A 20,392-nucleotide genomic window follows, 5' to 3' on the forward strand; every position below is an offset into this window, starting at 1 on the left:
AATAAAAACCAACCATCTACAGAGCCTAGGCTTGAGTGCAGAAAGGACAGGCACTGTTTTCCTCCCATGGTTGAAATAGGCACAGTTACCCCATTCTCACAGTTTTAGGAGAATTGATTGCACAAACTCTTAGGACACAAGTGTTCATCCATCTAACATAATATAAAATAATTTGTGTTATTCATCTGATCTTGTTGTGCTAGCATCGCTCAACAGTGTCTGCTGTTTGCTTGGCCTGATAGTGTGTAATTAATGACTGCTTCAATGCATCTGCCAAGTGTAATGCCATCTAAGTGTTCACCTGTTTAAAAGTGGAACATAGACTGGGAGGGAATGAGGTGCATACAATGGTCACAAGGCTATTCATTCCCTCATAAATGTCCTCCACTGTGCAGAGCGTAAATAAATGGCAAAACACAATTTGACAAGTCAAGCTGAAAGACTGGACTGAGTAGAAAAGTAATTTTTTTGGTTTTTTAACAAAAGAACTATACGGTAAAGTGGACACTAAAAACCATCTACAGCAGTGGCAAAAAACCCACAAACCAGTTGTTTCTGCATTGTAACACATCCTCTTAAGCAATGATTTGCCAATAATTTAGCCAAGACATTTTAGCAAGGTGATTCCTAAAAACTTCCTCTTTAAGTGTCAAATACCAGTCTCTTCTTAACCACAATTTTCTCATTGCACAAAATGCAAGAAGCAATAGCAGCATTTACTGAACAAACAGGTATTTGCTGATGATGCTCACCACTTGCTTGTGACATACCCACAGCCTAAGAAATATCCAAGCCCAAGTTCAGTTAGACATGTCAAAAATGCCAGGAATGCTCCTCACAGTGCTACACACAATTGTGATGTGAAAAACTGTAAAGGTCTGTGTGCAGGTGTGTGTGCACATCATTTTTCACTCTCCCTCTCTCCCCCTCCTTCCACACCCTCCGACACACACATCCTGTAAATATACACACTTTTTTCCTCTAAACTTTTAATGCATCTGTGGGCCAATCTCTAATGGATCTACTTCAACAGAATCTAGAAGATAGTGCATAAAGAAAAGCATATAAATGCATAAAAGCATCTATAAAGAATCTATAAATTCCATTGTGTTATTTTTTAAGGGTTTTGATAGTCTGCAGGATGCTACCGCTACTTAGGATTCAGCAATTTTATCTCAGCTTTTGTCTGTCACTTTTAAGCTTCATTGTCATTATAACTAAGACATGAGTCACACCTGCAAGCATCTTGGTTTTGTATTAGAATTAAGAGTGCTTGACTGCAGAATGGGACAGCGTGTCATATTCTTAGAAGAAATCAGCAGAGTGACATAGTGATGGGAGCCTGCAAAGAGGTATTCTTTGCTGATGAGTGTGCCACAGTAGCTGGAAGTTAGAATTTCCAAATAATGTCTTTACTCCATTCCGACTGATGAGACGTGTGCATAAGCGGGAGAAGTAGGGAAATACATTTAAATGTAATAGGCTATAAATAACAGGTTGTGTGTGACTATGAGGGAGCTATCCAGGGAACCTAGCATAGATCCATCCCAGTCTGTACACTGTCAGTTCGGCTTATTCCTGTGTGAAGTTCACTTAATAGTACATGTCACTACTGTGTCACTGACAGTCTCCCTTCTGGAACAAGCCATCTTATCTGGAATGAATCAAGATCCAAATGAAAGAAATGAGCCCAGCTAACAGCGTATCCTACTTTACATAGACAATATGGAAACTGACCATGTCAAGTTTGGCTGCCTTCAAAGTCTGTTGGAGAACTTTGGGGAGGCTTCGGACTACAGCAGGCTGCAGGCTTCAAAGTTCAAAATGCCCCTGCTATTTGGGGCATTGCAAACGGAAGACGAAGGCAGAAAGTAAGACGTCTTGGACAACATAATAGGGTCCAGAAGAGAGCCAAATGCTTTTTCATATGGACTTGAACAATCTACATTGGAGTACTAGTCCCGAAGGCTGCTGATGCGAGTCAGTCACACCACTGTTCTAGGGGCCCAGGTTTCTCCCTAGTGTGGTTCACAAATGCAGTATAACTGTAAAAAAACAATTCCTGTATCTGGGATGGCAGGAGTGGGCTTTGTTGACAAAATTTCTTGCTTAATTATCTAACAAGGGAATGTGGGGGGAGACAGAATAGCCCAAACTCCTCAGGGTACTGAAGCAGTCCTTAGTGAGTCATGGGCATACGGTTGTAGCATGGTGCTTCATGGGTATGCAAGAAAGAGCTGTGCTCAGAAAGAATAAAGGAGCAAGTGGGCTATTCTAGGGATTTATTTCTTATGCCGAAACAAAGGCACAATTAATAGTATGTAACATTTAATAGAATTCAAGTGTTCCTGTGTATTCATACAGAGTTGGTGGTGAAGAGAACAGCAATACAAAAAAAGGAGAGAATTGTGGGAAATCAGTCTACTGCAAAAGATGTCCTTCACTAGTCAGTTCTGAACTCTTCTACTATATGTTTCTTTAACACAATCACTGCAATGAGGAAAGAAATGTGGGTATCTTTGGAAAAGGATGTTGGGTGTTATATGACAGAAACAGTTTGCAAATATGATCCTGATATAGTTTATTCTGGGCATGTGAAACAAAATCCTAAAATGTCTTAGAGCTTTTGCTTTTTGAGGTCCAAAAGAATCTTCTCTTGCTGTCCACCAGTTTCAAGCACCTAGCTGTGCAATCGTTACATTTACAGCCACCATGCAAGCTCTGCAAATACCACTTGTCTTACAGGAAACAATCTGGGTCAGATGCATTTTGTTTGACTAGTATTCTGACTAGTGTTAATATTTCTCATATTTCACATTAATTCAACCCTCATTCGCAAGCTTTGCCCATAATCTTTAATCCCACAGTCCGTTATGTATCATTCATCTGTTTCACAAACAAAGCACAGGAGAGATCTGAAAGGCAACTTAGCCAGAGCTGGTGATAAGCACCAGAAGCTGAAGTAACAGACACAACTTATTCTCCTTGACATATTATCTTCCAGAATAAATGGACTGCATCTGGTTTTTAGAACATACTGTTTATAACTGTACTATCATACCATCAAATACCAAAACCAATTATGCCATTGACTGATAGAGGACAGTGATATCCAGCACACTACTGCCATCACACAAAAAAGGCAAAATATGTGACCAAATCAGCATCAGCAGCTATATGGTGAATAACTGCTGACTTCTCTTTTCTTTCCTTTTTTTTCTTTCTTTCAACAGTAACTAATCTTGACACAAAGAGAAACAGTTTCTATGTATCCAAGGATAGGCTGAAATATTAAATAAAATCTATTCTAAAAATTGTTAGTGTGTCATTTAAGAGAATTTAAAAGTATGGGTAGGAGAGTGTAGCTTAACATCTTTTAATCTCTGAAGTTCGGACTTAACATTTTAAAATTAAATTCTAAGAAATTTAAATTTTAGAATTAAAGTATTACAATTTTTAAATCACAGTTGGGCTTTGTGTATGATAAAAATATAGTCCCTCTTAAGACTAAATATTATTAATAAACAGAAATTCAAAGCAGTAGTCTGAATCATACCCAGTTAAAAAATGTTTGCTCTAATAACACTCTTTTATGCAAAATATGATTAAAATATGTCTGTATATGAAATGGGCTGACCAAGTTCCAATTCTAGAGTTTCCAAACATAATCCAAACCTGAAAACGGAACAATGTGGGCTGCTGAATACTGAGCACAGCTAATTGAAACTCTGAATTTGGGAAGGCACATAGCTGTGAGCAGTCCAGCATAATGAGTATCACTCAGAGGCATCCTTAAGGCTGTGCACTGAGTACGAGAAATTTTACAGGTTGTTTCATAAAAGTATCAGAATTAGTCTCCCTCTTAACAGAAAGTGGAGCCACCTGCAAAGCATAAGCAAAAATCACTCTCCTTGAAATTAAGGAGAAGATTTTTGTACACAAATTGGCATTGCCAGTTGCATGTTCTGAGATATCCTATGAAAAAAAAAATAGTAGTATACCAGCTGAAAACAATGATAGCTATTTTATTACAAGTCACAAATGAACTTACCTATCATCTCTGTAGTGTGTCATGCAAATATGACATGGAGTGCTTGTCTGTTTGACATTGTTAAAGAGTAATTATGTGATAAGTGAAAAATTGGTTCTTTAGCCTGATTAAATTTGGGGCAGAGGCAACAGCTTGCTCATTGCTTTGTGATTATTACAATGCAGCAGGAAAAAAAATAATCAGCGTGTGGAAAACAATGGATTCAGTGAATTAATTTAAAGAAGTCACTGTAAATGTTGCTCATGAAGTATTACAAGTTAAAAACAATGTGGTGCAAGAAGTAATTATGCTGTTCCTGTAAATTTATAATTGTAACAGAAAGAAAAGCAGCTAAATGCCAATATTCTTTTAAGTCTGAATACATTAAGAAACTCTTGAATGGCCAGACTGTTAGGAATAAATGTTGTCCAAGCTTCAGTTGTTAAATTGCAAGGAAATGAGATCAGGATGTGGGGACTAAGAGAGTGAAAAAATGAATGAAAAATGAATCCTCAAGCCTTGTTGGTAAGATAAAGGCTGGGGAGAAAAGAAGGTTATTCAAGCTCCACCCCACAGGAAATATTGCAAACAGGCACCTTTACACCTAGACTTTTAAACAAGTGAAAGGCACCGGCCATTCTGTGAGACAACAGAAGTAAAGGAGGCCATTCAGAGGAAAGCTTCAGAGCTGCTTATACAGGACATATTGATCAGATATGGGCCAAGGTGAGCAAGGAGGAAGCCCCTTCTGTGGTGCTGCTTGTTATTTTCTTACATCCACACCTCATACTCAGCTCTGTAATGGACACTGAAAGATCACAACTTCTCTAAGGAGGGTTGATCCAATGTAGGGAGGGGGTGGTGGGAAAGAAGGAAGAGAAAAATTCCTCCATCAAGAGTTCAGAGAAGGATTTTTCACAGGCATTGCATTTTTTCCCAATTGCATGGGGAAAGCAAGATTATCAGAATGAGATTCTGGAGAGCAAGCGTATTATCTGATGGAAAAATTCTGTACTTTACTTTGCAAATAGGAAAGAAGGGAAAGTCTGTAGATATTTGAAGTTGCCAGGCAAATGAAAATGAGAGACTGTCAAATGTGACACAAGAGAAAAACAAAGCAGAACTTGAAGGTGTTGTTGCAAAGGCTGAGGGAGGCTACAATACGAAGAGAAGGTTGAAACCTGAAGTTAAAGCAGAGAGGATACAAAAATTTAGAGGATCTTTTTCAGGGGTCTGTTTGTTGCAATAGGCTTTTTTTTTATTTATTTACATGCAAATATTTGTAAGCATGTAAATTGACAAGTCTAATAATTATTATAAATGGTCCCAAGTTGCTTTTCCAACCTTGCCAGATAACTCCTGCCTTTCTAAAGAAACATCTTCCCTATCTCTCAGCTTGTTCTAGAATAGATGTGATTAACTGCTAAGGTTCTAAAGATGTGGGGTTTTTTTAAAATAGGTATGTTCCTGAAAAACTGAAGTATGTTCTGCTCACCCTGCTGCTGTAAAAAAAGATGTTCCCCACATCTGAACTGTGACTTCATTGCTGTAGTTATTTCAAGACTTACCTAAACTTGATAAACTTAAGCTCATGTCTTTAAAATCTATTTAAAAATATCTTTACACTAATAAATCTGGTTGAACATGGGATAATGATTTTTTACTGAATAATGGCACAGGATAATTGTGTTCCCCTACTAACGACCACACTCTTACTCTTGCCTAGTCTTGCGTTTTGGGGCTGGGGGGGAAGGATGGAGAAAAATAAAAATATTTTTGAAAAGCACATAGTGCCCTTAGGAAAAAAAAATTAAAAATCGCTTTTTCTTCTGTACTTCTGCACTTCATTTAAAACATTTGAGCTTCTACTAGAGAACTGTCATAGGCTCTAATGATGCCAGAGCCAAACCAATCTCAGATGCTTGTTCTCTGGCCTCTGACTGAAGCCACAGTTCACATACAAAAGCTTTCTGCAACATATTATTTCACATACATTATTTTAGTAGTGTTCTCTCCAATATTGCCATCTCTCCCACTGCCAAATAACAGACCAGCGTCCATCAATATATTCTTGTTGGGCGCTTCCCACAGATAGCAGCTGTCAGTTATATCAGAGGTACATGACACATAAATGGGGCTAAAAACGTCATGGTTTAAAACGTGTGTTTCTCAGCTCAATCAGGCGTCTTTATTTTTTATTCAGAAGCAGCAAGGCTATGCTTACATTAGTAAAGCACCATGATTGGAATTAGCTGAGTTCAGCCAGATTCTTTATCTAAGTAACTCACAAGTATTCAATTCTCCTAGGGTTCTCCACTCTTAGATGCCTTTCGGATTTTCCTTTAGTACCAGATACGCTATTCCTTCTATATTTAATTATGCAGATAATCTCTAACAGAACTACACAAGGTGGAGTCTCACTTGAAAAAATAACAATTAAAAATAACAAAATGCTATAAATAAGTTATTTCTATTCTTGGTGGAAGCCTCACATGGGTAGAAGTTACCTGTAGAAAGTAACATGCAATTCTTGAGAGTGTGTCTGTGCTCCTTCCCCCTTGGATGTCCCTCTTCAAGTTTTCTTGCTCTTCTCACTTTTTATAGCTGCAACGCAGCCAAGTACCAACTGGCACCTGAAAGAAAATGCAAGAGATCACCACACAAGTAAATTTTCTAGCGAAGAGTTAATTGTGAGGAGAGGACAGGCCTTCACTGTCACCTTCAATGGAACAGGACAGCCTGAACAAAATTTAACATTCATCGCAGAAACAGGTATGGCTTCCAACTTCTTTCACAGAAAGAGTAATGCTATCTTGTGACACTCTTTTGGCCTGATACGCAGTACAGGGCAGCAAGGTAATTCCTCAGAGCCAACATGCTGGTTCACACCATAATGGAAGTAAGCGTTTGAGGTGTTTGTTGTACTGCTCACATCTCAGCTAGCAGTGATAGCTTCCTTCAGTTTCCAATGTATGGCACAAATTCATCAGAGGGGAGGGTTACATCCCTTCTGAGTTTATTGACAACTAAATCAGTATTTCAGCAAGCTGGGGGAAAAAATATATGTTGTTTATTTTCCTCAAAAGGTCCAAAACCCTCAAAGCTGGCTAAGACCCAGGTCACATTTGGTATCTCCAGCACAATGAGCACAGAGAGCTGGAGTGCAATCCTGCAGTCTACCAGTTCCAGCTCTGTGAGCATCTCCATTTCCAGCCCACCTAATGCTGTCATTGGACGTTACAAACTGAGTGTTCAAACTACTTCAAGTGGCAGCTCCTCTCCAGCAATCCTTGGCACTTTTGTTTTGCTCTTTAACCCTTGGTCTTCAGGTAAGAACATGTTGGATTTCCCCAGAAAGAACTAAATTGCTTGTAGCTTCATTAATATTTGCAGCTTCTCCATTTGATCTATGCTTATTTAATATGGGGGCTGAAGATACACCACATAATGTATCAGTGAGAATAGGGCTTAACAGTTTGTTAGGACCTTCTGGTACATAAAACCGGCTCTATATCATGTGCTTACTAGAAAGCTTCTTGTCCTAAAAGATTAAGTTATGCTTTTGGCAGAGCTTTCCTACTTCTGCACAAGTACAGAAGAACGCGTCTGGTCTCTGCAGAACCAAGAGTCATATCTACCAGTTGCCATCTTCTCCCAGATTTGAGTGTCATACCTCTGTCTTCACTCAGACACTCCCCACCCACCCTGAGTTTCATTTGTAACATGATCCATTTGTAACAGCAAGAACAGCAAAGGGTGGATATCTGCAAGCGCTCTTACTGATGGAAAATGAGTGGGTTGCACATTGTAATGGAGACTGTGGTTGTAGACTGTTTTGGTTTTTCAGGTGATGATGTGTTCATGCCTAACAAGGCTGAATGTGAGGAATATGTGCTAGAAGAGTTTGGCATCATTTTTGCGGGCAATAAAAATCATATCAACAGCTTTGGATGGAACTTCGGCCAGGTAAATGCGGCACTGAAGCACTAGACAGTGTTCTGTGCTCTGGTTTGCACATGAACTGGGTGACAAGGGCTTGTTTGCTTTTTCCAGTTCATCACATACACCTCTGTAGAGGAGGACACTGTGGTATTGAAATCAGAACTTGTGCCAAGCCCTGTTATATTGATTAATATGAAGATTTGTAATTGACTAGTCAGTGACGTTACCTAGGACTCGGAGGAGCAGCCAGCAGAAACCTTAGTGTCTGCTGGGCAGTAAAGTACTGTAGCAATGCTAAGAGTCAAAGACCCAGCCTTAAGTCCACAGATTCCAATTTCTGAAAAGCTCTTTGAGGTCTAACCTTCACAGTTTGCTCAGGCTGCCTTTTTATATGGCAACTCCTGGCTGAGCTGCAGCATTTCTTTAAGCAAGTAAAAAAAAAAAATTAAATGCTCACATGGCTCTATTTATCCTGATTATTAGTAATTCCAGAACACTAACTTACTTCTCTATCTAACATAGTTTCAAGGAGATATTCTCAATATTTGCCTTTCCATGCTGGATCGAAGCTTAAACTATCGTCAGGATCCTGCCACAGATGTATCTCACCGAAATGACCCCAAATACCTGGGCCGTGTTCTCAGTGCAATGGTAAGCAACATGTTCAAAAAGTCCAAGCTACCAACTCACTGTTCTTTGTAGCAGAAAACTAAGTGAAAGTAAGTATATGTAAGTTCTCAGAAATTTAGGCCACTGACTGTATGCACCAAAAATGCGGGCCAAAGAAACATCTAGGTGGTCCTTTGATCTAAGCCTGCCAGATTTATGTCATCTGCAGTGTTTCTGACACTTACACTTTGATATCCAGTGGTCAAACTGAAATTATAAGACATGGGGTGGTATGTAAAAGGACGAGACCCTTGGAGGTCTTTAGTCCAACCTTCCATTTGAAGTGGAACTACAGTGGTGCTAGATCAGCTCAGCCACGGATTTCACAGCCTCTCTGGCTGCCTGGTCCAGAGCTGCACTACCCTCTTAGTGAGAAATTTTTCTTTTATGTCAAACATGATTTTCCCAACCTATAACTTCCTGCCACTGCCCCTTGTAATATAACCTGCCAGCACAGAGAAAAGTTGTAATCTGACAATTTAGTGTGCTCCATTCAAGTACTTGTAAGCTGCTATTCCATTCTCTTTATCCCCTTCTTAACCAGAATGAACTAGCTGAGTGCTCTCAATTTCTCCTTGTAGATTTTGTGCTCCAGGGCCCCTGACTCATGCCCTCCTTCTTCAGTGTCTCAATATCCCCTTGAACTGAGAGACCCTAAAGTGGATAGAGGATTCCTGGCACAGCCTTGCTAGGGATAATGAAAGGGGGCTACGGCTTCTGTCAGTCTCCTGCTCACACTTTTTCTAATGTAGCTGCATGATATGCTTTGATGATGCCATTCAACCAGTGGTGAAGTTGCCAGCCACCTCATGTCAGGAAGGTTCACTGAAAACTGGTGTTTGCCTTCTTGCCTGATGCTACTGTATATTTGAGTAGGAGAAACAGTGATTAAATGCTCTCCATTTCTTGAGAGGACACATACTTAATTTCCCTAAAAAGATAAGCTGCATGAAGCAATGGACTTTTGTCCACTAAAATGTCATTTGAGACTTTTCTCCTTCCTGCTCCCCAAATGCTATCACATTTATTGTAAACTCTTAATTATCTCATCGTAATTTTAGTGACTATTTTTATAGGTGAATGCCAATGATGACCAAGGGGTGCTGCTAGGAAACTGGAGTGGAAATTATGAGGGCGGAAAAAGTCCAAACAGCTGGACTGGAAGTGGTGAAATCCTGCAAAACTGGAAGAAATCAGGATTCAAACCTGTTAGATATGGACAATGTTGGGTTTTTGCAGCGGTATTGACTACAGGTATGTTTTATACCATGCACATAACTGACACTGAACAGATTCTATTAAAAGAAGCACTGATAATACTTCACGCATGAAAGCCTTTCAAGACATTAGTATGTCATATGAAACTTCATATTCCAGAAATACTGCTTTCTGACTGTCTTTCTATTCACTCTTTAGTGCTTAGATGTCTGGGGATTCCCACTCGTACAATTACAAACTTCAGTTCTGCCCATGATGCAGATGGAAATCTGCGTGTAGATGAGTTTTACGATGCTTCTGGAAATCAACTGGACCAGTCAGCTGACAGCATATGGTAAGGCTTTATGATATTTAATGGTAGGACCTCTCAATGCCTATACAGTCTTCAGGTGCAGAATACAGATTCTAATGACAAATGTTTTGTCACCTTCTTAAATGTTGCCTTAAAAACAACTACAAACACTGTGGATCAATTAAAAATAATGCAATATAATACTACAAAATAAGACAATATATGAAAAAATCTTGCAATACTGCAAAAGAATACAAATAATAATAACAAGTAATACAAAATATAATAATTTAATTATAATAAAATAATACAAAATAATTACCAATAATACAAAAAAAAATAACAAACCTTGGTGCTCTTTTTTTGGTTAAGCAGAATTGTGACTTGAGTTACAACAGCTAACTGAAGCCAGAGCAGGCAAAGTTAACAGTTACGATACCACAGATGACTGAAAATTTGTGATATTACACTGCAAATATCAAACAGTTGGACTTTACTTAGTTTGGAACTATTCTTCAAAACAAGTTCATGTTAAAACTGTAAAAGTTCAACAGAACCAGCTTCACTGACTTTTTTTTTTTCAGTGACATCATTAACAGTGAAAATAATATAATTAATGCCACTACTGAGCATCAATGAAATTCAAACAAGCTTGTACTCAGCAAAGAATGGGTGCAGTCCCAGTCCTTCATTTTTTGCCTTTACTCCTCTGCTTGTTCTGGACCCATTCTAAATATAAGTGCTAACTGCAGCACTGTGCTATAAGTAAACCAGCTAAAACTAAAGAAGTGCATGTGCTCAGAACTTTTAGAGAAAAACTGGCTCAAGACATTTTGTATAATTTTATAAATTTGCTTTCTGCCTTTGAACATTTATGTCTGTTCCACAATATTCAATTAATCCAGTTAAGATCAGAATGGAATCAGTCTCAGACAAGAACCTATGCAAAGTAAGGCATTTAATACATTTAACTGTCTGATTAACAGATGTGAACCATTCCAACAGCAATTTAGACATACATACTAGTAGCTTACTTTGTTCATTTTTGTACATAGGAATTTCCATGTCTGGAATGAAAGCTGGTTTTCCCGCCATGATTTGGGCCCCTCATACAGTGGATGGCAAGTTCTAGATGCAACTCCCCAAGAAGAAAGTGGAGGTACACAGATTTAATTTCAAGAATAATGGTGAAAAATTATAAAGTCACTCATCTTCAGAGAGAAGGGGGAAGAAAAAAAAAGAAAGTAAAACCACTGTAAAAAGTAATTCCTCATCCTGCTCAGAAAGAAAGTGGCAGAAAAGAATACTTTATCTGTTGCATTAGAAAAGCCTCAGATTACTTGTGGGTGCCAAGAAACAAACTAGACTTCTAGGAGCAGTCTTTTGAAGCAATTCCTACATTTCCAATGTAGGCATCCTGAGTTACTGAAAATCAAGGAATGATATTAAATAAATCAAGTGTCACTTCAGCATAAACACAAAATACACTGATGCTTCTTGGCCTGGTATGAGGGTCTGTATGGGTGAAAGGGCTAGAATTGGACAACAGCACTAAGCAATCCAGGAGTCATTGATAGATATCTGTCTAGTAATCTGCTTACTGTCAGAGAGTTGATTAGGTCAGCTTTTTTTTTTTGATGCCATAGGAATTTATCAGTGTGGTCCTGCCTCACGGAATGCCATCAAAGAAGGAGATGTGGATCTGGACTACGACTGTCCATTCGTATTTGCAGAAGTGAATGCTGACTGTATGTACTGGAATTATGAGGCCACAACTGGAAAGAAAACATTAATGTTCTCTAAGTCTACTGTAATTGGCCAATTCATCAGCACAAAGGCAGTTGGTAGAGATGATCGTGTGGATGTCACAACTGATTATAAATATGAAGAAGGTAAATAAAAACACTGGTTCTTCTGGTTACATAGCTACTTCATCCCCAAACACATATAAACTTAGGCTAGGAGTCTCTTAAGTGTCAATTTTGGGCAACTATAAAGGTAGGAGCAAAGTTTATACTCAGTTTATTAAGTTCTAAAAGAAAAGGGAAGAGAAGGTAAAGAATAAAAAAATACTGCCTTGCCCTTTCTGATATGGAGTTGCTTTGTGGGACCTAAGTAAAGGAAGTGTAAGTATCCCTGAGCAGAACATTCACTGTTCCACCTACCTGCTGCTAATGTTTACTGACTGCCTCTGCTTTGTGAAAATTAGTCTACAGTCCAGTTATTTGACACCAGAATGAAAGGCCTCTTAAAGAAACCTAAACTAAATCAGCACTTTTAGTCTAGGAAAAGCAACTCTTTCAAAGGGTCAAACCTTGCTGCTACAGTGAGTAAATAGTGTGAAGGTGGGCAAGAGGCTGGGAGGGGACCCAGCCAGGACAGTGGACCCAAACTGACCAAAGGGATAGTCCATGCCAGTGCTCAGCAACAACAGCTCAGCAAGAGGTGGAGGAAATGGGGAGGGAAGAGTGGGGGCCTTTGTGGTTATGGCATTTGTATTCCCAAGCAACCATCCTATGTGTTGAAGCCCTGCTTTCCAGGAAGTGGCTGAACATCTGCCTTCTGTAGCATGGAGTGCATGTGTAGTAGTGAAAATATTATTCTTTTTGCTTTGCTCATGTGCAGTTTTTGCTTTCCCTGTTGAATTGTCATTATCTTGATTTATGAGCCTTCTCGCCTTCCTTTGTTTTCTCCCCATCCTGCAGCAATGGGAAGTGAGAGAGAGACTTGGGTTGATGTTTGGCTGCTGGCCACATCAACCCACCACATAGTGCTATCAGCCTTCCCTTATATCAGGGCCTTTTCTCTATTAGCAAATTAAGAGTACATTTCTAATTATTACAACCATATAGAGGGAGAGAAATGGGAAGAGTGAGCAACTTCGGACTTAAGATTTTGTGTTACCGAAAAGAAAAGCTATTAGAGGGGCAGTGACATTACTAATGGCAGTACCAGAAAATCAAGTGTGGCTGTAGAAAACAGAGGCTCTGTTCATCTGCAAGTACAGATGCGACATTCTGCTGGTTTGTCTCTAGCGTACATAAAATAAGAGATGCATGTTAACCACTAAGAATAAATTTCATGGTTGTCTCTGACAGGCTCTACAAAAGAAAGAGATGTTTTTAAAAAAGCCCGTAAGAAGCTGGGACTTGAGGATAAATTTGATCCTACAGCACCAAAGCCACAGGAAATCGATCAAAAGCCTGACATCTCAGGGAGGTTCAAGGTGGCTGGCCCTTTAGAAGTTGGCAAAGACCTCAGTCTAATTCTGGTTCTTGAAAACTTACAGTCCGATGCTAAGACTGTTCATGTAAATATGACTGCTTGGAGCACTGTGTACACTAGAAGACCAGTTCATGAGATCAGGAAGGACTCCATATCTGCCACTCTGTCTCCCAAGGAAGGTAATTTTTCAAAACACTCTTAATCGTAGCTGTAAAATTATTTTATCAGTAAATGGGCATTAGAAGCTGGTCAAATCCAGGGAAAAAAAATTAACAAAATGTAATCTTAAATTTCTGTGCAGAAAATGGCTGAAAAAAAATCGTTTCATAGAATCATAGAATCGTTAGGGTTGGAAAGGACCTTAAGATCATCTAGTTCCAACCCCCCTGCCGTGGGCAGGGACACCTTACACTAAATCATATCACCCAAGGCCTCGTCCAACCTGGCCTTGAACACTTCCAGGGTTGGAGTCACACTTATAAACATTGAAAAGGCATGTTTCACACCACCATTTCCTTAAGTAGTATTCACATTTTGAAAAACTTACCTAAAAAAGGGAAGAGAAGATGGTGAGTAAACATGAGGTTTCATTTAACAAAGTTTGCATAAAGAAAATAAGGGCAACATAAGAGCATAGAAATCAACTCCAACTAAATGCGTTCTGGTCAATTATGAGGGGCCCTACTGAAAGGTAACAGGACATGGCAAACAGCAGAAACAAGAATCTTATTCATTAGCACATTAGAGAATGGAATTAAAGTGTGAGGAATAGAAACAGCTGAAACAGCCTGCTAAGATCCACAGAAAAGAAACTTTCTATTGAAAAACTGTTGAGGAGTAAAGGACGTCAGATTTTTCTTTAAATTTTTTTTCAGATGCAGTTTGATAACCTTTTGGAAGAAATTTTCTACTTAGATATGAGTATTGTTGAAAGATGACATTAAGTTACTGTTAGGAGCTTGGGATTAATAGATATATATCAGCATCCCTAAAGTGAACTGAAAAATCACAGATTTGGAACTGATAGTATATTGTATTAATATTAGGCTTTGAGTCATTAGTGAGAAGCAGAAATAATATTTCATTTCTTTAATATGTAATTTGATTTCTGAAGTTGGGATCTATCAGCTTCCTCTAAAGTATTAGGAACTGGACTTTCAGTGAAGACAAAGTTTATATGCCTAATGGCACTGACATCATGAAGGCACCTCATAGTATCTTGTACTCACACAGGCTGTGTTAAACCAGTAGCTGAATTTACAGTCAGCAGGGAGGGTTTTCCCCAGATCTGATGGCAGGGACCATTGAAAGAGATTTTTTCCCCTTCTGGAGGTATGCTCTGTTTGCTAGGGTTTGTAGTTAAATCTGTTTGCTACTGCATGAATCTAAGAAATTCACCCTGCCCCCATTTTCTTGCTTACATTTGTGGAGTTTGCATTGGTGATTTGTGATCTTTTCTTTGTTTTTCATTTGCTGTCTACTGCTGGAAAGTACTTTGTGGCTTACAGTGTTACAAGCAGCACAGCTACTCTACTTTTTTTCTGAACTTGATGTTTATTGTACAAATAGTCAATAATGTGCAAATGGCCTGGATTCAGAGACAGAGGAGACCCCTTCCCATCCAATATTCCTTGATTTGAACTACAGCATGGAAACTACCATAAAAACACATTATAACAAAAAGTGACTAGGGAAGACAAAAGAAACGGAAAGATGTCATTCACCTCATCTCAGTGTATCATGAGCAAGTAGAACTGATGAGGCCTGTCAGATAATGTCCTATAACAAATGGAGTGCACTGGTAAACTCCTTAAACTTCAGCTGTCTTATCTTTCCGAGCAACTAGGAGGAAGACAATACAGTCAATCTGGCAGTAGGGAATGGAGGAGGGATAACATTGCACTGAAAAAAAAACACTCAGTCTCCATAGCAAAACAGTAGATTTGCATTAATTGAATTTGGCAGTGATGGCTGAAGGCCCTCCTAGTCCCAGACACATAAAAGAACATACTAATTTCAGGTATGAAACTCTGTGGGCTTATAAAAGTGTGTATGAATTTATTATTTTTTTCTTTTTCTTCCAGAAATACAATTTCCCATTAAGATACTGTATACTGAATATCAACAGCAGTTAACTACAGACAACATGATCCAGGTAACAGCTTTATGTCATGTAGAAGGTGGGATTCAAGTGCTAGTGCAAAGAGACATCACCCTCGACAATCCTGCCATCGACATACAGGTAAATTGCTGTCCCTTTGCTCTAATCGCAGTGTCAGAGAAAGGGGAAAATAAGCTCTTATAAGCACTTTCTTCACCAAAAATATTCTGCTCACATTCTGCCATGGCCCATCATAGCATCTCGTAACACCTCCTCTTCCAATGACTGAGAAGGCTTGGACAGAAAAGAACACTGAGAACCTGGCTTCTCAAGCATTTTATTTGCACAGGTACTTGGTGAAGCACAAGTGAATAAAGAAGTGGATGTGGAAGTGATATTTACCAATCCTATTGATATGGAATTGATGAACTGTGTGCTGCAGGTAGAAGGCAATGACCTGCTCAGAGGAATCCTTGAGATAGAGTAAGTACAAGAAATGCCTTCTTCCTGCTATTAAAGATACATGAGCAAGAATGTAGGCATGGATGACCTGGAAGCGAACAGTGGGATGAGACAGCACTTTCTTCTTGCTAGGAGGCCAGTCAATGTAACATCTCGTGATGAAGTACACAACTTAGCACCATTATATCCAAGCTAGGCTTTGCCTGCATAGTTTGAGGAGTCAAATAATTGCTGTCGTAATTGGACAGAACTTGTTTTCCTGCCTATCTAGCAGGACTCACAGTTTCAGAAAAAAATACATTCTTACTCATGCAGTAAATTTTGCTTTCTATGCTACTATAGGCCAGGTGGGTTGAACCTTCTTGTTCTGACTATAGGGACAATAATAGGATATGTGACTGTTTCTGTCCATACTATACACAAATTATAGCATATATTAACCACGGAGTTTTTTTCCCCTTCACTTTATTAAATGGACTGCAAGTGCCAATCTGGTGTTCAGCCTTCTAAACAATTTATGTTACATCAAACAGATAGACCTACACATATAAAGCAGATGCACAAGTGTATAAAAATGAACACAGATAGCTTCAACACAGGTTGTGATCTCAAAGGGTGGTACCTCTAAAAAGTGCAACCCCAGGTATACTTCATGTGTAGCTTATTCCAGAGAGAATAAATCACAAATATAAGGAGGATAGCTTTTAAAGAACAGACTAAACACAACCAGCAGATATCCCTTAGATGATTGAATTTACCTTACTAAAGTATGGCACTTGAGCACAGCAGAAATCCATAAGGCAAGCAGAAAGAGAATAGGGAAAATGGTGAATATTGCAATTAAGGTTTGGGTTGAGTTTTAATAAAGAAATTAAAAAATTAAAAAATCCAAACCAAGAATTAAACTACAGGCACACTGATTTTCAAGCTCTCCTTTCAGAACTTTACAAAATAATTATGTTAGGTTATTAATAAACAAAGTCAAGAAACTATTAGATGGTGTTGCGATAGTGAATAAGAAGACTGGAATAAAATAGGTTCCTTTTACTATAGATCCCAGGTTCCTATTCTTATGCTTTGAGGATTTAGCATCTTGTTTTTTTTTTCCTTCAGTATTTCACAACTGAAACAGAATTTTTCAGACTGTCCCCCACTTTGTACATATACAAAATTGCACACACATTTTTACATATGCTAGAAAAGGCAGTTATTTTTAAAAAATACCTGGGATGGACTGACTTTTAACTGAATACACACACATATAAACACAAACGCACAAAGCAACTTAACACTGTCATTTGTGCTTGAGCAACTAGCAATGGTCTACCCCATAAACTGTCCTGAGGGAATTTAGCAACCTCATGTTGCCTTACCACATAGAACTTTATCCTCAGGCGAGACAAGACAATATGACAGTGTAAGGCTGCTTGGAAAAACCATAAACATGAGTTTCCAAGAATTATAAAATATACTGGTTTAAAACATCTTAATTTTCATTCAGAATTTCCTGCCATGTAAGCACTGAGGTTTTCTTGAGGCTATAATCTATCCTAATTCAGGAGTCTCTATAACATTCTTAGTAGTGTAAGATTATTTTTTAGTTTTTTTTTAATAATTCAGTGATGTGTTTTACATCCTCTGTTCTGCATGAAGCTTTATCTTATATGATACTAATATGTCCACCTTTGTGTGCTTATCTTGGTCACCACATCATGTATTCATGAGAGACCTTAATGCATGGGTTTGAGTATTTAAATACATATCAAATAACCAAGTCCTGTATGGCCTTTTCACGGTCATCCTACACTGAACTGACAGGAGTTACTTAAGATGGGAGATAGTTAAGAAAGTCAAGATGATGCACAAGCCTGTTTACAGCTTATATTTTTCCTTATTTTTTTTCTCTTTTTCTCCTACTTTTAGTGTACCACCAGTGAAAGCCAGTGAGAAATCCAGTACAAAGCTTAAACTCATCCCTTTTGAGACGGGTCGCAAACATCTACTTGTTAATTTCTCCTGTGATAAATTTGCAGATATCAAGACCTTTAAGATGGTGAATGTGATTGACTAACATGAAGATATACAATTAATGGTGTGTGTATAAATAGAACAAAATGTCACAAGAAATCTTGCATAAGAAAATAATGAGAAAATTAGCAAAACAAAGTCCTTGCTTCCTGTAATAAGGAGTTATGAACATCAGATCACCAAATTTTTACATTGTAATTTTAAATAAACTGAGAAACAGTTCTTCATTTACCATTCTGAGTGTCCATGTTGATAAGAAGAGCATCTTACCTTCTATTCAGAGACTGTTAGTTTGACATTTGTCTGTTTTTCTTTGGAAATAATTTTCTTGTATCTGCAGAAACATTCGTAAACTCATTTTTACACATTCAAAGCCATATACAGTGGACTTTCAAAGCACTGTTTCACCTTACTGCAACCATGATACTAGAAGGCAGCCAGGATACATTCCTGGAAAAAAAGGAAATTTTTCCTTTTTTGGTAAATTACAGTAACCAAATGAAGCGTAGGAAATGTTCAAAAAGAATCTGGGTGGTGCCCAATTTGAGAGCCATTTGACAAACACGGAGATAATGGCTTGGCTCAACACACATGGTATTTTGCACACTGCTATTTTGCACTTGCTGAAAGTCTTCTTTGGGAATCAAAGGGAGGGTAATCTTAAATTTTAACTTGAGAAGAATTAGAAATTCTTCACCATAGCTTGTGCATCAGGAAGTCATCTTTCAGAATTCAGGTTTAGTAAAGCTCACTTAAACCCTTTATGGGAGGACAGCATTTAAGGCCAAAAGCTGGGTTCCAAGAACAAGTGAACTAGGTGCAGCCCAGCGAGTGACTTGGTTTATGGCCAATAATTGTACACCACTTAAGTCAATCTCTGACTGAAAATGATCTCTGTAGATGAACTGAATGGAAAGTCAAGCTAATGCTCTATTGCACTTTGGACTGCTGGACCAGAAAGCCAATAAGATCTTAAAAAGTGCCTGGAGGCAGCATTTGCCCCCAACTCTACCACATGGCACAAAGTACCTGTGACATGCCAGAGGGACTCCTCACTATTACTTAAGCAGCCCCAGTTCAGACTGACTATAGACTTTAGTGTGCCTACTTGGACATACTCACAGAAGGGACTCCACAACATTCGTGGAAGTTATACCAATCTCTTTCTAGTAAAGAGTAGTAATAATGCAAGTGCCTTGTTACCCTGAGGATATGGTAGTGCAATACTTGAACAACAGACAAAAATTATTCAGGAGATGAATGGAATAAAAGAATATATTTTTCTCTGAAAGTTAGCAAGCTGCACTGTAATGTCAAGGGAAAAAGGAGGAATAAAACACTTTGAACCATTTTGGATGATAGGTGGGTGGAACTGAGCTAGGAAAAACATTTGCGACAGTGTTAAGTCATTAGTCACTTAGGAACCATGACCACTGCATTCCAAAGGGATTACAAAAGCAGCTGCTGATGCTTTACTGTGGTGAAGGTGTGGACTGGCAGGTGCCAGTTTGGGATGTAGGCCAGTCCAAGAGAGAGGTTCTGGTGGCTTGGTGAGCACCGCTGTGGGTGTGTCACACAGAGGTAAAGGTGGTGATTGCAGCTAAGACAGAAAAAGTGTTTGGAGATTTAATTACTTATGTGAGTAGCAAGGAAGAAGAAAAGAAATCGTCATATTCCAGTGGGAGCAATGTGTAACATCTGAAGCAATCACTGTAAGTACTGAGCACCTGAACTTAAGAACTGGTCGATGCGGTTTGTCACTAGGACTCTGTGTGAAGATCAGGTAACATCAGAGGCTTGTGGCTCTTATGGTTTCCAAGGAATATGAATTAAGGAAAAGAGAAAAAGACCAACTAAAGTAGCTCTGAACAGCAATCAAATCCATTTGAGGCAGAGTCTGGAACAAGCTTTGACAGCCTGAACATCCCAGAAATTTCCAAGAGGAGGAAGAACCTCTGAATTATAATGTAAGTGGAGACACCAAGTGTGAAAAAGTGGTTTTAGTTTGGTTTTGGTTTTGTTTTTCAGGCTAGGGCTAGCATGAATAAGTACTCTCCTATTCTTTGTGGTATCAAAGAGTGCTCCTCAAAAAGGCGCAAGAAGATTTTTGGTTTTTTGTTTCTTTTTAAATCAACCTTAGAAACAGCTGTTGGAGCTGAATGGCTGCTGCTCTTCCAGTTTGTGGGGGTTTTGTTTAGTTGTTTTTTCTTTCAAACTTGAAATTCAGACTTATTTAAGTCTTTACTGAGTGCTAAAAAATAATCAGTGCAGCTGCATGATCTTAAACAGCTAAATATTCCTTGCCACAACAATGCTACTTTATTATCTGTATCTTAAGCAAGGGTACAGAAATAAGTTCACAGTTGTGAAGCTAGACAGGCTTAGAGTTTGTACTGATTAAAAACTACTCATGCTTAATAGTTTG

At 38.6% G+C, this 20,392-nt stretch overlaps 2 protein-coding genes across 3 annotated transcripts in view; one reads left to right on the forward strand and one right to left on the reverse strand.

The window, feature by feature from the left end:
* Nucleotides 1–2,267: 2,267 nt before the first annotated feature.
* Nucleotides 2,268–20,392, reverse strand: part of CCNDBP1 (cyclin D1 binding protein 1) — a 77,788-nt gene continuing 59,663 nt past the window's right edge. Inside the window, exons 11-12 of one of the 2 annotated variants that reach the window (XR_009741357.1) lie at nucleotides 6,538–6,663; nucleotides 2,268–3,882 (exon numbers count right to left, since the gene is read on the reverse strand). The gene's annotated coding sequence lies outside the window, so the exon portion shown is untranslated. Of the gene's footprint in view, nucleotides 4,858–6,537; nucleotides 6,664–20,392 lie in introns of both variants that reach the window. The other variant, XR_009741355.1, reaches the window with a different exon arrangement.
* Nucleotides 4,636–18,179, forward strand: LOC133262579 (protein-glutamine gamma-glutamyltransferase E-like). The gene is made up of 13 exons (XM_061441887.1): nucleotides 4,636–4,756; nucleotides 6,635–6,802; nucleotides 7,117–7,359; nucleotides 7,878–7,996; nucleotides 8,495–8,623; nucleotides 9,718–9,895; nucleotides 10,058–10,193; nucleotides 11,207–11,310; nucleotides 11,798–12,043; nucleotides 13,250–13,555; nucleotides 15,461–15,618; nucleotides 15,827–15,960; nucleotides 17,863–18,179. Exons 1-13 carry the CDS (start codon nucleotides 4,747–4,749, stop codon nucleotides 18,008–18,010), a joined length of 2,079 nt encoding a protein of 692 aa, XP_061297871.1. The 5' UTR covers nucleotides 4,636–4,746; the 3' UTR covers nucleotides 18,011–18,179.

Source organism: Pezoporus flaviventris, unplaced genomic scaffold (genome assembly GCF_033815535.1).
Source record: "Pezoporus flaviventris isolate CSIRO_AGI_PZ_B2104156 unplaced genomic scaffold, CSIRO_AGI_Pfla_v1 ptg000213l, whole genome shotgun sequence".
NCBI classification, from domain to species: Eukaryota; Metazoa; Chordata; class Aves; order Psittaciformes; family Psittacidae; genus Pezoporus; species Pezoporus flaviventris.

Bases quoted from the DNA above. Each gene is read 5' to 3' on its own strand.
- LOC133262579 (XM_061441887.1), top strand. The intron at 12,044-13,249 runs GTAAATAAAAAC...TGTCTCTGACAG, and splicing joins TGATTATAAATATGAAGAAG to GCTCTACAAAAGAAAGAGAT. The intron at 15,619-15,826 runs GTAAATTGCTGT...TTATTTGCACAG, and splicing joins ATCCTGCCATCGACATACAG to GTACTTGGTGAAGCACAAGT.